This window comes from Glycine max, chromosome 6 (genome assembly GCF_000004515.6).
Source record: "Glycine max cultivar Williams 82 chromosome 6, Glycine_max_v4.0, whole genome shotgun sequence".
NCBI classification, from domain to species: domain Eukaryota; kingdom Viridiplantae; phylum Streptophyta; class Magnoliopsida; order Fabales; family Fabaceae; genus Glycine; species Glycine max.
The window spans coordinates 17,939,537-17,955,324 of record NC_038242.2 but is presented as its reverse complement, the minus strand read 5'-3'; the positions used below and the strand labels follow the sequence as shown (position 1 = coordinate 17,955,324).

General features: G+C 33.7%; 2 protein-coding genes and 1 pseudogene across 3 annotated transcripts; 2 read left to right on the top strand and 1 right to left on the bottom strand.

Annotated features, from left to right (window-relative positions):
* The first annotated feature begins 392 nt into the window (after positions 1-392).
* Positions 393-4,344, top strand: LOC100783371 (flavin-containing monooxygenase FMO GS-OX-like 9). Its single transcript, NM_001398513.1, has 7 exons — positions 393-1,077; positions 1,378-1,448; positions 1,671-1,829; positions 2,129-2,211; positions 2,549-2,684; positions 2,845-3,018; positions 3,900-4,344. The coding sequence occupies exons 1-7, from the start codon at positions 411-413 to the stop codon at positions 4,095-4,097; spliced, it is 1,488 nt and encodes a 495-aa protein (NP_001385442.1). The 5' UTR covers positions 393-410; the 3' UTR covers positions 4,098-4,344.
* Positions 4,345-7,568: 3,224 nt separating this feature from the next.
* On the top strand, positions 7,569-8,144 carry LOC121174990 (uncharacterized; annotated as a pseudogene).
* Positions 8,145-9,773: 1,629 nt separating this feature from the next.
* LOC102666418 (uncharacterized) lies at positions 9,774-15,687 on the bottom strand. 2 transcript variants are annotated; one of them, XM_006581920.4, is made up of 4 exons: positions 15,307-15,687; positions 13,218-13,536; positions 11,917-12,658; positions 9,774-11,821 (listed from the first exon to the last, which is right to left on the bottom strand). In XM_006581920.4, the coding sequence occupies exons 2-4, from the start codon at positions 13,464-13,466 to the stop codon at positions 9,975-9,977; spliced, it is 2,838 nt and encodes a 945-aa protein (XP_006581983.1). In that variant the 5' UTR covers positions 13,467-13,536; positions 15,307-15,687; the 3' UTR covers positions 9,774-9,974. The 2 variants fall into 2 exon arrangements, with proteins under 2 accessions (XP_006581983.1, XP_006581984.1); XM_006581921.4 differs by having other exon boundaries at positions 11,929-12,658.
* Positions 15,688-15,788: the final 101 nt, after the last annotated feature.

Genomic DNA, 15,788 nt, shown 5'->3' with positions numbered 1-15,788 from the left:
GACAATCATACCTGAGAAGAGTAAGATTATTTTAAACAATAAAACTTTTTTCCTCATATATCTAATGCAGTTATATATTCAACATTTAATGTTGAAATTACTGGTTAAGTTAGAAACGATTTCATATCATGTCCGCTGATGTACATTTTCGGTGTTGTAATTTGGTAAATATGGAAGAGCATAGAGAGGTAAGTATTCAACGTAAAAGTAGAAGAGTCCAGGGTGGTACTATTGAAGTCCAAACTTGAAAAAAGTGGACAGATTTCAAAACATTGATTTTACATGATCACGTGTGTCTCCCAGCCAGCAAACCATCGCAATCCCTCAAATTATGGTTACCCTTTGGCTACGTGAAACATATTTCAACTATAAAAGGCCCCCATTAGCTCCAACACATTTCCCCACATTCCATGAAAAACCACCTTCTTGCTTTTGAAATTCTCACCATCACCACCACCACCTATTCCACCTTGGTTACTTACTTACTCTTTCACTTACCAACCAACCAACCAACCACCATGGTTTCTGAGACACTCCAAAGCCAAACCAAGAACGTGTGTGTGGTTGGAGCAGGACCATCAGGGCTAGTGGCTGCAAGAGAGTTGAGAAAAGAGGGTCATAGTGTGGCTTTGTTGGAGCAGAATCATGATGTTGGAGGACAGTGGCTATATGAATTAAATGTTGAAGGAGAGGACCCTTTAGGAAAAAAGCCGTTTCTAAAGGTTCATAGCAGCATCTATGAATCTTTGAGGCTCACATCTCCACGTGAGATCATGGGATTCACTGATTTTCCCTTTTTGGTCAAGAAGGGTAGAGACATGAGGAGGTTCCCTAGCCACACTGAGCTTCTTATGTACTTGAAGGACTTTTGTGATCATTTTGGCTTGAGAGAGATGATAAGATTCAACACAAGGGTGGATTATGTGGGAATGTTGGATTATGGTGTTTGTAGTAATGATTTGAAGTGGGTTGTTAGAAGTGTTGATAAGAAGAGTGAGAAGGTGGTGGAAGAGGTGTTTGATGCAGTTGTTGTTGCCACTGGTCATTACTCTCAACCAAGATTGCCCTCCATTCAAGGTAAGTCAAAGAGTTATCTCTTGATCTCTCTATCTCATAATTGGTTATGATGTATATATAAGTTCTCCAAATGATAAAAAATATAAGTTTTTCATCCATTTATTTTTACATTCCATTCTAGGAAATATAAGGTGGATTAGGTGGTTAACAGAAAATGGAAAGAGAAAAGATTGCTGGTTCAATCTCCTTTTTTTAACAAAACTAACATTCTAACGATTAATAATTATCGATAAAAGAAAATTATTTTTACATTGCAAGATCAAGCATAATTATTTTAGTTTCTGTCTTTGTGATGCTCAGGAATGGATACATGGAAAAGGAAACAGATGCATAGTCACATTTACAGGACCCCAGAACCATTCCGCAATGAGGTATATGACATGCAATCTCTTTTTTTTTTGTTTCTCAATAATTGAAGAGTTTGAAATTAGCATATACGTATGAGTTTGGAGCAGGAACATGTGCATTAGTTTAACAGTGAGAAATATTGTTTGTTTGGCTGTCATATTCTAACACCCCCCCCCCCCCCCCCCCCCTAATTCATGCTTTAAATAAGCACTCTTAAAACTTACTTACAAATTTTCCTTTAACAGATTGTGGTAGTGGTTGGAAATTCCTTGAGTGGGCAAGACATATCAATAGAGCTTGTGGATGTAGCGAAGGAAGTCCATATGAGTTCCAGATCTCTTAACATCTCTGAGGGTTTGTCTAAAGTCATATCCAAACATGCCAACTTTCATCTTCATCCACAGGTATCACTTCAAGTTCTTATCCCAAGTAAAACATAAATATTTAAGTCTGGTAGAATAAACTTTTTCATAAGTATTTATAGAAAAAAAAATTAAACTTTTTTCATGAGTTAAAATTATCTTATCACTTCAACTTTTGGAGAAGTAATAAAAGCTTTTGCAAAAGTTAAAATGGATAAGTTGATATTAACTCGAAGAGAAATTCATTTTATTTTACTTATAAATGTTTATTGAAAAATTTATATAAACAAAGTATTGAATACTAACTTTGCTATCCTCATAACATGTGGTAACTTGTGCAGATAGAGACCCTTCAAGAGGATGGACGTGTAACATTCGTGGATGGTTCTTCCATTTTTGCAGACTCCATTTTGTACTGCACAGGGTAATGTCCCACATATAAAAAAAAAAAAAAAAAAAAAAAAAAAAAAAAAACTTTTAAGAAAATTGATTAAACTCCTATATGTGGCAACATGTATTATCTATTATGAATCGTACCCTTAATCAAAGAGCAAAAATCAATCTTATAAATTTCATTTCACTAACTTAAGTTCCAAAAGATAGTATCATGATTGAATAATTATGATCTTGGGCTTGGAGATTTTCACTGTGGGACCTATGTCCAAACATGTCCCGATGCTTCTTCCTTTTAGATTTAATTAATTAGTTGTGTTTTCTAATCATTGATGATGGGTTTCAAATTCAATTGGTTATGTGTGTAGGTACTCCTATGCATTCCCCTTTCTTGACACCAAAGGAATGGTGGTTGTAGATGATGACAGAGTGGGACCATTGTATGAGCACACTTTTCCCCCATCACTTGCTCCATCCCTTTCTTTTATAGGCATCCCTAGAAAGGTAAACCACCCCAAAATCAGTAATTTGAATTCGTTTTAGGTCACATGTTTTTAGCACACACATAACTTTTATTGTAATGGCAATGTATATTTTCCACAATGTTTGCTTCTAATTTAGCAATAGAATTGTTGATTAGATGAGAGTGCATGTGTGCTTACAGATCATAGGATTCCCTTTCTTTGAGTCACAAGCAATATGGATAGCTCAACTGCTTTCTGGGAAAAGAGTATTGCCATCATGGGAGGAAATGATGAAATCCATCAAGGAGTTCTACCATTCAAGAGAAGCAGCAGGCATTCCCAAGCACTGTACTCATGAAATTGCAAACTTTGAGGTAAAGAAATTAAAAATTATTCACTTTAGTTTAATGTTTTTTTTTTACTATAAACTTGAAAGGATACCTCATTCTAGTCCTTGAAATTTTTAGCATTGATCAGTTTAGTGCATGTTTGGTTTCACACTATGCACACATGTTTCACATTACACACAGACAACAAACAATAACTTCTACGTATTTCTTTAAATTGACTCGAAAAAATCTTATGACATGTGCATGTATCACATATTCAATCACATACTTAATCTGTTACTTGACAAAATTCTTGATCTAGTCTTGACTTAGTAAAATATCATTCACTTTAAATTATTTTGTGTTAAGCAATAATGAAAAAATAAGTGAAAAAGGATTCAAATGGGTGACTTTGTTTTGGAAGTTAGAAACTGAAGTGAGAATTTTGTAAAGCCATGACTAAAAGAAGTGTCTGCTCCATAAACCTGGATTCATAACTTTACACGTGGCAACATATTCACCAATAAATTTTATGATTTTAAATCATGTTTTAAATGGTATGTGTTGTCACAAAGAGTGTTTGTTAGGTTATCTCCATCCACGATTCTTCTTTATTCAACGCTGAATCTTAATTAGACGTAATTAATTGTTAGGATGATAGTGCATCTTATCATGTAAGATTTTTACTTAAATTTTCTCATGTGAAAATCTCTACCGTCAAATTTTGACCTTATGAATGATCCTATAGTCTTTGATACTAATACTTAATTTACCTTAATTTAAGTAGACGAAATATTTTTTTAAAAAAAAAATGCATAAAGAGAGCAATAGAGCATGCAAGGCGTTGAAGTAAAAATGTGAGAGGGATAAAATTATTGGCATGTTTGCAAGCTTTAATTTGAGAAAAGTTTTCGTTGCATTTGCAGTACTGTGACAAATATGGGGATAATGTGGGGTTCCCACGTATAGAAGAATGGAGGAAGCAACTATGCTTATCAGCCTTAATTAACTCTGATGCCAACTTGGAGACATATCGAGATTCGTGGGATGATCATGAGCTACTCAAAGAGGCCCTTCAAAGCCCTCACTTCACTCAACTTGGACTTGAAGATTCTCCCATGTAAACCCAAAAATAAAATATAAAAAAAATTATGAAAATATAAAACAGGAAATTTTGATTAGCTCTAAAATCATTTGTTTATGCAATTTGTGTTTTTAAAATATTGGAAGGAGACAAAGGGGATTGAACGAGAAGAATGTTGGGTGTTATTATATAGAGAAGAATATGTTTGTGAAGCTTAAATTTTGTTTGTATCTTTGTTTTATAGCAATGTTAAGATTTAAGGGGCACTCCGCTTAACAGTTACTCAAGTACGGAATTTTGTTCGAGTAATTAAAGAGGAGAAGTAACTAATTTTTTTTATCTGCGTACTCTAAAATTTGTTTAACAAAATATATAATGAAATATTGTTAATTGTTTTTAAATAAAAATTTATTATTTACTAATTTGGTTGGAATAGATATTAGTAGGGATTAGGGATGTTCACAAATGGATCAAATCCAATGTGGACCGAAAAAATTAATCTAAAAAACTAAAAATTGAATAAATTAAACGAATCATAAAATTAAAAAACCCAAATTTTATATTGAGTTATACATATCTAAGAAACCGATCTAAACCAAATTTATGTAAATATTTTTATTCATAATTTTATAGTATCACTTATTTTTTTATTTTTCATATACTTATAAATTATCATATATAACTTATATTTAATTAAATATATTTTTACTAATTATTTGAGTTAAAATGCATAAATATTATATTGTTAGTAATGACATATAAATTAAATATTTGATATTTAAAATTATATTTATTATATATTTTACCTTTTGTTTAATATTTTCTAAAAAAACTAAAGTAAGATTAAAAATAAAAATCAATCTAATCAAATTGTTTTAAATTGAATTGCTATGGAATTAAAAATTTAAACTAAATTGATTAGATGATAAATTAATAAATAATTCTTTTTTAAAAATTGATTAAATCAAATCCGCAGCTTGTTGTTAGGAATCAAGTGAAGGACCCATATTTACGCTGGTCGCGGGAATTTGATTCCTCAATTGCGATTTGCGAGGCACGTCGGCACACAGCCATACACTGTGCTCTGTTTCGGCGCTTTGCCTTGTGCTCTGTTTTCTGCGTAACGTAGCTTTCGAAAAATACTATAAGACGAGTTTACGATACATCCGTCGAAATAATGAGATTAAATTATTCATTTAACCTTCGCATTTTCACTTGTAGGATATTATTAAGAATGGTATGTACACACTAAGGAAAGCCAAAGGAGAAGAAATTTCCAAGATAAATGGAGAAATGATAAAAAAAATCCGAGTCCAGGTAAATGCTTATGCAAAGTATAATCTCACTTGTACCCTTAGTCATTTAGACTATGACGAAGTTTATGATAATCGTGAATAAATTCATCAATTTACTCACGTTAAATAGGCTTAACTACTTCATTTATGGTAGGTTCATTGGATATTTACTACTACAAAAATCCAAGATATCTTGACTGTTGCTCTTAAAGGACCAGACCAAGTGAAAAAGTTCAGAAAAAGCATGTTGGGGGAGCAATACCAACTTTTCAAGATGCATGATCATGAGTTGATAGGCCGAATGTTTGAAAGATTTCAAACAACTCACTAATGGGTTAAAACCTCTTAGATAAACCTTACAACAATCAAGATCATATAAGAAAAATCTTGAAAAAGGTTACCCAATGCGTTAATACCGAAAGTAAAGATCATAAAAATCTAAAAATCTATATAAGCAAATCTCAAATTAGGTGAATTCCTAGGTCACTAAAGGCCCAAGAGTTGGAAATGAACGAGAAGGATCACACAAAAGAGAGAAAATCCATTGCTCCAAGGCAAACGAAAAGTGTGCCATAAATAAGTCACGACACATTCTTTTCTTTTAAGGCATTCAATCTGATGATTCATCAAAAAATTTGATGAATTTATCAAACAACGAATCATTTAGAGATGTGGATAAGCTATCTTTCATCTCTAGAAAAAAAATATATGTATACATATATATATATATATATACAGAAAAATTCAAGATTCTAAAAATAAAAGTAGAGAATCTTTGAAAATGTAAATTATATAAAACTCTTATCTAGACAAGTCATCTTAAGTCATCTCCAATAGGAGATCTTGGAGAAGGAACTTAAGTTGAAGATTCATTCTTCCAAGATCTAGCTATTGGAGACCCCCTAAGATTTGTTTTTCCAAGAAAGAAAAATCTAAAGGGGAGGGGAAGAGAGAAAAGAAGAAAGAAAAATCTAAATTGGTGGAGGGGGAGAGTGGGGAAGGAAAGAGGGGAAAAAAGAAGAAAGAAAGAAATGTAGCATTTTTTCGTGTTTTTTGTCATTACTATAGTGGGTCAATTTTTTCTATCGTTATTGTAACTCAACATAATTGTTACTGTAGCTTGAGACGACCATTATTGTAGCACATAAATTTTTTTAAGAGTAGTTGTAGGTTGTTCAAATTGTATTTTTTTCTAATTTTTTACAATGAACTTTTGTAAAAAAAATTGGGTCCTATAGATTTTTTTTTGCACAGTTTTCACATTCTCATTCTTATTCGCATTGTCATTCTCTGATTTTCCAATTTCAATTTTAAATCTTGTTTTATTTGTTCCTTGCCATATGGATTCAAATCAATTTAACTGACAAACTTACATGAATTTGTTGCAAAATTACCAATCACTTCCTTCGAACGAAAATTCGTAGCATCCTCCTCTTTTGTTTCTGTACATGCCACTACCACTTCCACAAATGAGCGAAAATTCTCAAAATCCTTCTCATTTCATTTTGTATTTGCCACTACCACCAATAATTTATAACCAGCCCCCTTCTTATCGAAAATTCTTCAAGTTCTCAAATCTTTCCTTCAATGCCACAAAACACCTTCAACACATTCCATAAGTCTCCCAATAGTTGTAGTCGTGCACAAACTCCTTCCAATAAGGAAGTTGATATATAATTTCCAAATTTTCTACTCAAATTGAGTTAGAAAATATTACCGTAGAAGAAGGAAGAGGGAGTTCTAGAAGGAAGAAAAAGGGCACACGAATATTCTTTTCAATTGAAGAAGATAAACTTCTCATTAGTTTGTGGCTTAATGTCTCACTCGATTCAATCGTCGGTTATGGTAATAAAATTAGAGTCTTTTTGGAAAATGATCGTAGAAAATTACTACATACATCGTGGCAATTTAAGTGAGAGATCCACCAATCAACTGAAATCTCGATGGCCAAAAATCCACTATGCCATTCAAAAGTTCAATGGTTGTTCCAAGCAAGTTGTTGCTTTGAAGAAAAAACGGTTACACAGAGAATGATGTGATGGTTAATACATACTTAATTGTTTATTTTCCTTTCATGCACCCACCTTCTTCTTCAAAATTGTTGTGGCTTTTTTCTACTTCCACTCAGTCATAAAATGGCTCAAAACTTTGACTTCGATAGAGTTTGAAAACAAATTATTGATGAAGCACTTGAAGACAACATTGATGAAGAAATCATGAGATATTTACGCCAACTACAACGAGAAGCAGAGAGTAGCAATCAACCCATACGAAAAAGAAGAAACATAAATCAAAACTGTGAAGACGGACATAGTCACTTGATGAATGACTACTTCTCTGAAAATAGCATATACACAGAGAGTCAATTCGACAGAGGTTCCGAATGGGAAAACAATTGTTCCTTCGAATTATAGACACTATTAATAACCATTATCCATATTTCCAAATGTGATCTTATGCATTTGGTAGAAGAGGTCTTTCATCTTTGCAGAAATGCATTGCAGCAATTCGAATATTGGCATACGAATTACCTGTCAATAGTGTTGATGAGTATCTCAAAATCGGTGGAAGCACTGTAGTTAAATGCTTAGAAGCTTTTGTGAAGGGTGTGAACAAGATATTTGGAGATGAGTATCTGAGAAGGCTTAACAACAACAACATCAATTGCCTACTACAAATTAGAGAGGCACATGGGTTTCCAGGTATGTTAGGTTCTATTGATTGCATGCATTGGGAATGAAAAAAATTGTCTAGTTGCATGGCAAGGGCAATATTGTAGAGGTGATCATTGAAAACACACAATAATACTTGACACCATTGTCACAAGACTTGTGGATCTGACATGCTTATTTCTAAGTTGCAAGTTCAAACAATGATATTAATGAGTTAAATCAATCTCCCGTGTTTAATGGCGTTATGCAAGATCGAGCTTCTCTAGTGCAATTTACAATTAATGGAACCACACGCAATATGGGGTACTATCTTGTAGATGACATTTATTCTGATTGGGCCACATTAGTAAAGACCATCCCAATGCCACAAAAAAGAAAGTTATTTGCAAAATGTCAAAGAAGCGGTAAGAAAGGATGTGGAGAGAGCATTTGGTGTGCTCAAATCTCATTTTGCAATTATATATGGTTCATCGCGTAATTGACACATGGGTACCATGAAAAACATAATCTTGACATGCATAATATTGCACAACAAGACTGTTGAAGACGAACGGGATACATACAAGGGTAACGTTGATATTGATTATGATCATATTAACGAAGAGATTAAAACATTGACATATCTCATGATGTTCATCCAAACTTTGTTGCATACCTGCAAACAAGACATAATATGCATACAAGAAGAGTTTATCAACAATTTCAAGTAGATTTGGTGGAGCATATTTGGAAATGTTTTGGTCATAATTATGATGAAATTTCATTTTTGTTGCTCAATATCGATGTTTGTATTTTTTCGATCAATTTTATGTATTATAAATTATATTGATAAATAAATATTTTAATTATTAATAAATTTTGTATTTTCATTATAATTTTTTAAAATTTAAAAATATATAATTAATTATTTTTCATTGTTTTAAAATAATTTATAAATAAATATTAGAAGATGAGTCCCTTGTGAGGTCTACAAAAAAAGGTTTGATATCTCAAAATGAAATTTACTATTAGAGTAAAAAATGTAAGAGATCTTAAAAGTAATGTGACACGGTGAGATCCACCAAACAAGTAATTAAAATCTCAAATTGAAATCTATTGTTGGAGATGCCCTTACCTACTCCAAACATAGAAAATCAGGACATACGAAAGTAACCAAACCGTCATTTAAAATAAAATATCACAATATCTCTTGAATTAAATATCATACCATATTATTTTCACTAAATTAGTAAACTCAAGTGACACCATCAGTGTTAGAAAAATTTCAATCCTTCAACAATCTGGACTCACATGGTAACATTATTTACGACATTAAAGATTTTTATTATTAAAAGTTGATTTAACCATTTATTTTATACTTACCAAATATACGAAGTAAAAAAATACACCAACAACGATTGATACAAGCAATAGCGACTTGTGTCATTTAACCAAGTTGTCCATGATTCAAATCCTAGCTTTGGGTATGAAATATATCATGTTGAAAATAGAAGAAAAATATTCACCTTATATATGTTTACAGTTTTCGACGAAGATGAATCCCTCTTCTAACAATAAATACTTCATACTAATACAATAATCATTAAAAACAAGTACAAAATACATTTATACAGAAAAAACACTCAATATTTACGAACATTTCCATATTGAAGTCATTGAACAATAATATTCTACTATAATAAGTCTAAATGTGGTATTGCTTATGGCTTTAAAGAGGCAATAGATCCAAAATGCAACAACCAAAGGAGATTATTAAAAGTCATTGCATCTCTGTAAGGAGAGAATGGATTTGATTCAAATAAGTAAATTGGACATAAGAGTTCCTTTTCTATTCTTCTAACATACTTTCATATACCATGAATTGTCTATGACGACATTTACAAGACGATCCTATAGTTCATAAAAAAAAAAAAAACCTCGTCCAAAAGTCCATGAACTTTAAATTTAGAATTAGTTATGTACTTGGCTAAAAATTAAGTGGGGTTTCCTGGTAGGAACTCTCTTCCCCCTTGGCTTTCTACAAATCTTTCCCCAACTTATGAATCCCATTTTCTCAATGGCAATTTCAGTGTCAATATTTACTTCCTTCAAGTTCAACAGCAAGTCTGTGATGTTGTTAGAGGCTGAAGCACAAGACCTTCTCTTCCCCTTAGCCAATGCATTTCTGCCAGCGCTTCTTAGGCAACCTGTTGCTGAATGAGTTCTTCTGGCAGCTTCCACGAGACCTCCGATGGTTTGAAGATCTTCGGTCACCTCATATCGTGACAGAGAAGCAAGACTCGGGAGAATTTCACTTTGGAAGTCGTTTCCGTGCCGCCTCCTGTTTGTTCGGCACTTTCTTGGTTGAATTGGTGAAGTAGATCCACCTTCTTGCTCATTTGGGCCACTACTCTTATAGCAGCCATAATCTAGGTCCTTTGTCTCGGTTAAATTCAAGGACATGAACTCAAAGTAATCAAAGTCAGCAGGCAGAAAGTCCTCAAGATCTTTAATGGTACAATTGAAATCCTCCTTAACCTCACACTGTGAATGATCCACTATTGTAGAAACAATTCCAGAAAACCAATGGAGAGAACTACTTACAGAAGATTCAGATGATGGACAAGTTGTCATTTGGAGGTCATCATAGGCCACAGTTTTTGATATGGAAACCAAAGCCTCAGCTGCAATTCCGGTTTGGTCTTCTTGTTCTTCCAGATCCTGCTCCTGTTCCTGTTCCTGCTCCTGCTCCTGCCCTGCCAATTGCAAGAGCATCTCAAGCTGGTTTTCATCAGATTCTCCTCTGGGTGGAGAACACTCCTTGTTTTCTGGACTTACAGGTGCTTGTAAATCAATATCAATTGGCATATTCTCATCCTCGTTCATGCATGAATTTAGGTCAAGAATACCTGCCAAATGCTTGTGTTTCTTCTCATTCTTCATGAAATGTTCGATGGCAGGTGCCTGTTCCCCCATGTCAGGATCACTATCACAAAGTGAATTTACATTGGATATCTTAATTTCTTCAATCCAATGATTCTTGAACAGGCTCTGGAAGACTTTGGATGTCTGAGGCTTTCCATTAAGGTCAAATGCAAGAGTCTTGTCTGTACAAAAGTCACTTTTTTCAACCTTACTGAACATCAAATCAGAATGCATGCACCCAGATTTATAAGGATTCAAAAGGAAGGAGTCAACTTGGGTTGAGGTTTGACTTTCTTCATTGGGCTTTCCTTTAGGTACAGGCTTGGCTTTCAGCCAAGGCAATCTTGAATCTTGAAACTTATCTTCTTCACCTGTAATCTGAACGCTTTGAAATGATGCAGCTGTTGTATCAAAACAACCAGTAGGCATAATATTCAGGTTTATGCTCTTGTGAGTCCCCACATATTCCGAATCCTTAACATACTTCCTAAGCTCATGGCCAGCTGATGATGAACCAAAGTTGTCACCGCTGTTTAGATCACCAGCACTAATTGGTGGTAGATAGTTTCGACGATCTAAATTAGGGCCAGATGTAGTACTTTTCCATAACACTGATGGTGAAATACCAGAACTTTTCATATCAGAATCAGAAACAAGCTTGTGAGGAGCACATGTGCATGAAGCATAGCTTGGTCCAAGCAAACCACCACTGGTGGGATCATGAGTTCCTGCAGGGCTCTTGGTTCTAGATCCTGGGACAATTTGAGATGTCGAATGAAAACATGGACAATTGTTAACTTGTTTCAGCTTCTTACTTATGAAATCAATTGAAACAGATTGGCTTTCCATATCATTAAATTTAGCAAGAAAACCCAAGTTACTGCCATTTTGCCCTGGAAAATGAAGAGTTCACTATATTAGAAAAGGTATACTAGTACAAGACATGTATTATAATAACTACAATGCAACTTCGGAGATAAGCTCTCACCAGCATGAGTACCTGAGGGCAGCCATCCATGTTTCTGCCCTTGATTTGGTAGTGGGAGATCTGGGTAAGCTTCATGATCCTGTCTTCTTTTCAAATTCGGGATGACATCATTGGGAAAATTATGAGAACCCGATGTCATTCTCCCAAGCATACCATGAAATGTATGGTTTCTGTGAGGGATTGAGGCCCCAAAATCATCAGACTCCACACCTGTCTCTTTTTGAAGCTTAAATGGTAAATTTAAGTCAGCAAAACCATTAGAATTGATTCTATATGGTTTCTCAACAGTGTTATACACAACCTTAGAAATTCCATTTGAAGTATAAGTTGACAGTGGGGGCTGTTTGATAACCCTTTCATTCTCACAAGATTCACCTTCACTATCAATGTACTCATCAGCTGGAAGTTGAAGATCCAGTATTTTCTTACCAACTTTTCTGCAAGTCAACCCTGATAGTTTAGTATCTTCTAAAGATTCTTTGATTGCAGTTGGAGCAGGAACAGCAAGAGGAGTAGGACATAATTCCCTGCTCTTTTCTTGCATAGAAGCCAATGGTAATTGGATGAGCTCGGCATTTAAAACAGATGATTGACTAGTCAACCAAGGCATGTTTTGTGAGTAATACAAAGAGGAACTTGACAATGATGTCTCCAACCTTAAACTACGTTTATGGAGTTCAATCCTTTTAATTTCATCCATTAATTCCTTTTGTTTCTGGTAAATGCGGTGAAGCTCTTGAATCTGAACAGCAATGCATAGTTGAAACATTAAAAAATACAGTTAAGATCTTTATGAATATTCAAGAAAATAGGAGAATAATATTTTTGCCACAAACAACAAACTTCCACGAGTATTTTTTTTCGATGAATTTGACAAAAATTTCAGAATCATTTTTGTTTTTCTAAATAAGATTCCTATATTGTTCCTCACTTTTATAATCAATAAATAAACAGATATGATTAACATTTCTTCTTATAGAACCTACTTCTGACCCTAACAGATTGCATTAAATTCTCCTCGCTGCCATTTCAAAATGCATCAGAGTAAAGAATTACACGGCATCATGATTTCAGGAACCAGCAGACGGTAAATGTTTAATCTCGTGTTTGATGATGACTGAAATAGGAAAGTTTAAGAAAATTTATTAATTTGTGTAGACAAAGGATTATACTTTAACATGGAGATGTTTTCCTTACACCATTAATTATATTTCTAATAAAACATAAAAAGAAATTCTTGGCAGCTATCTGTAGAAATGAGTAAGACAATAAACACAAATGAAACCATGAAGCTAACATACTTGGTCCCTAAATATCGCTTCATGCTGGAGTATTGTTTGTTTCAGAAGTTCCTTGTTGTATCCTAAAAGATGACAGGCAGATGACAATGGCAAGGAACCAAGTTGGTAACAGTCATTCTCACGTTCACTGTTACCATTAGATGAGGTACATGTGCTTCCTTCGGCACCAAAAACAAGATACCTTGGGGAATGATATCCTGGGAAATAGCTATTGCATTGCCTGTTTGCACTCATGCCCATTAATGCCATAGATGATAATGCAGAGGTTTCAATTGAACAAGATATGATAATGTATCGTCATTTCAAAGGGAATGAAAACCTGCAAAAAAAAATGATTATTTGATAAATAATTATTTCAAAGAATTATTTGATAAATAATTTTAAAACAACAAAATACAATTTAAGCCGAAAAAGAAGGGACACCTGCTTTACTTTGGCTTTCATAGGTTTTTATTTACTGAGAATACAAGATTGTAGGTTAATAAGTAAAGTGATTGCTCCAAGTATGCACCCAAAAATAGAATAACTAGATTCAATTGGACTGTTTCGTAAACTGATCATACAACCTACATGGGAATTTCACTCTACAGCTAGATTAACTGGAAGAAGAAAAATTGCAAACACGGAATAATTCTAGATCACGACATTTCCATATGACGTCATAGCAGTAAAGTCCTCCAAAGAAATGTGAGTCCATCTGCACAACAAGAAAATAAAAAGCAAGAAAAAGAACTGCAACATGCCAAATTCAATGATGCATGTTCTACACTATTGTGCAATTTAGTATCCAAAGTTCAGCACTTGTAAGGAACCTACATTGCACATATTTAATCTAACATAATATGCATTTTGCATAAATCTACAGATGACAGATTACTAGACATCATCACCAATAAAAGTCAACATCATCAAGCAGTATATATTCTCAGACAATAATTTGCCCCCAAACAATCCTCTCCATCACCCCAAAAATGAAAATATATAGGCTACAAGAAAAACAGGTGATGAGAAGACAAGAGTCTATAACCGCCTTCACATAGAGGCACGATCAACACATGTAATGCTATGCAGGAGGGCCAAAAATTTAATTCCATTCATCATTGCCTTCAAAAGGAAACATTTAATTTTTTTAACAAAGAATTGATTTCGGTTAAACTAAAATTGGAGCATGTTCTATATGGATAACGGAAAGGAATACCAAACTATCTAGCAGAAGCATTGAAAATTGAAACTGATAAACACAAACCCCTGAAGCAAATAACCAAAATTATGATCACAATTGGCTTTCTCAAAAAGGGGATTTGTACTTTAGCCATGATAGATATCAAACGTTTTTCACTTCAATAAAAGACAATCTACAAAAGGGTGTAAATAATTCCTAACCAGAAATTAAGAAACATCAAAACTAACACTGACAAGTACAATTGAACCACGAAAGAAGAGCAGTGTACAATGAAGCTATTAATAATAAGCACAGGACACACATACACTGAAGGAAAAGCAGAGAAACAGCAAGGTCGATCAAAAGATTTTTCTGAATAAGATAGAGTTAAGCCAAATGTTATGGTATCAAGTCAATCAGAAAATTCTCGGCCAGACAATCTCACAAGCAAATCATCTTTTGCAATCAGAATCAGATGCTCAAGACAAGGGTATCAAATACATCCTTCAGATAATCTAGCCAATGATACAAAAAAAAAAAAAAAAACAAATATTTATTCTCAAAACTGAAAGAAGGTCCATCAAAATCATTTGATGAACCAAAAAAAGTAACAGGAAGAATACTCATTTGATGAACCTAAAAAAGTAACAGGAAGAATACTCAAGAGTATCTCATTCATAAAACCACAAAGACTACACAAGTGAAGCCAATTACACCAATCACTGAAATACACAGCTCATTATGAAAAGAATCAACAAAACAAGTCAAAATCAACCACCCCACTTGGAAGAAAGAAGATGAAGAAGCCAGTAAAAAGTAGTACACAGAAGAAAAATTAAAAACCAAAAAAAAAAATGAATTAAGGAAATGTTGTGGAGAAACATGACATCATTGAACAGAAACAAAAAAATGAAGTCACACACTTACCGGATGAGTCATTGTTTGCAGAAGAAGGAGAAGAAAGGCATTGATGAATGAATGTTGAAGAGGAGAGAGAGAGAGAGAGAGACCCAGAAGAAATTGGGAATCAAAAAGTGATATTTTGCTTTGTGAGATGCCTTACAAAAGCAGAAAAGAATGGGGATTTGGATCCGCAGTGCTGGGCCATTCTCTCAATGAAGATTTTGCTTTTTCTCACTCAGAGAGAGAGAAAAAACAAAGAGGAAAGACCCCTCAAATTGAAAACCGCACAAAACAACAACACGAAGTTTACATTACATCAAAATGGATATTAAAGTTGTCAACATAACTTCTCTCTCTCCTTCTCTTTTCTCTTTCCTCTTTCTCCCTCTTCTCCGTCTCTTTCTCATTTATGTTTTTGGGTCTTACAAGTTGTTGTTTAGTTTAATAGGTCCCTATGAGTATGGAATTTTCTATATAGTTAATTAAGATAAATTATTAATCTTAGA

Bases quoted from the DNA above. Each gene is read 5' to 3' on its own strand.
- LOC100783371 (NM_001398513.1), top strand. From the start codon at position 411: ATGAAAAACCACCTTCTTGCTTTTGAAATTCTCACCATCACCACCACC. The intron at 1,449-1,670 runs GTATATGACATG...TTCCTTTAACAG, and splicing joins CAGAACCATTCCGCAATGAG to ATTGTGGTAGTGGTTGGAAA. The intron at 2,212-2,548 runs GTAATGTCCCAC...TTATGTGTGTAG, and splicing joins TCCATTTTGTACTGCACAGG to GTACTCCTATGCATTCCCCT.
- LOC102666418 (XM_006581920.4), bottom strand. From the start codon at position 13,466: ATGGCATTAATGGGCATGAGTGCAAACAGGCAATGCAATAGCTATTTC. The intron at 12,659-13,217 runs GTATGTTAGCTT...ATTGCTGTTCAG, and splicing joins AAGCGATATTTAGGGACCAA to ATTCAAGAGCTTCACCGCAT. The intron at 11,822-11,916 runs GTGAGAGCTTAT...TTCATTTTCCAG, and splicing joins GCCCTCAGGTACTCATGCTG to GGCAAAATGGCAGTAACTTG.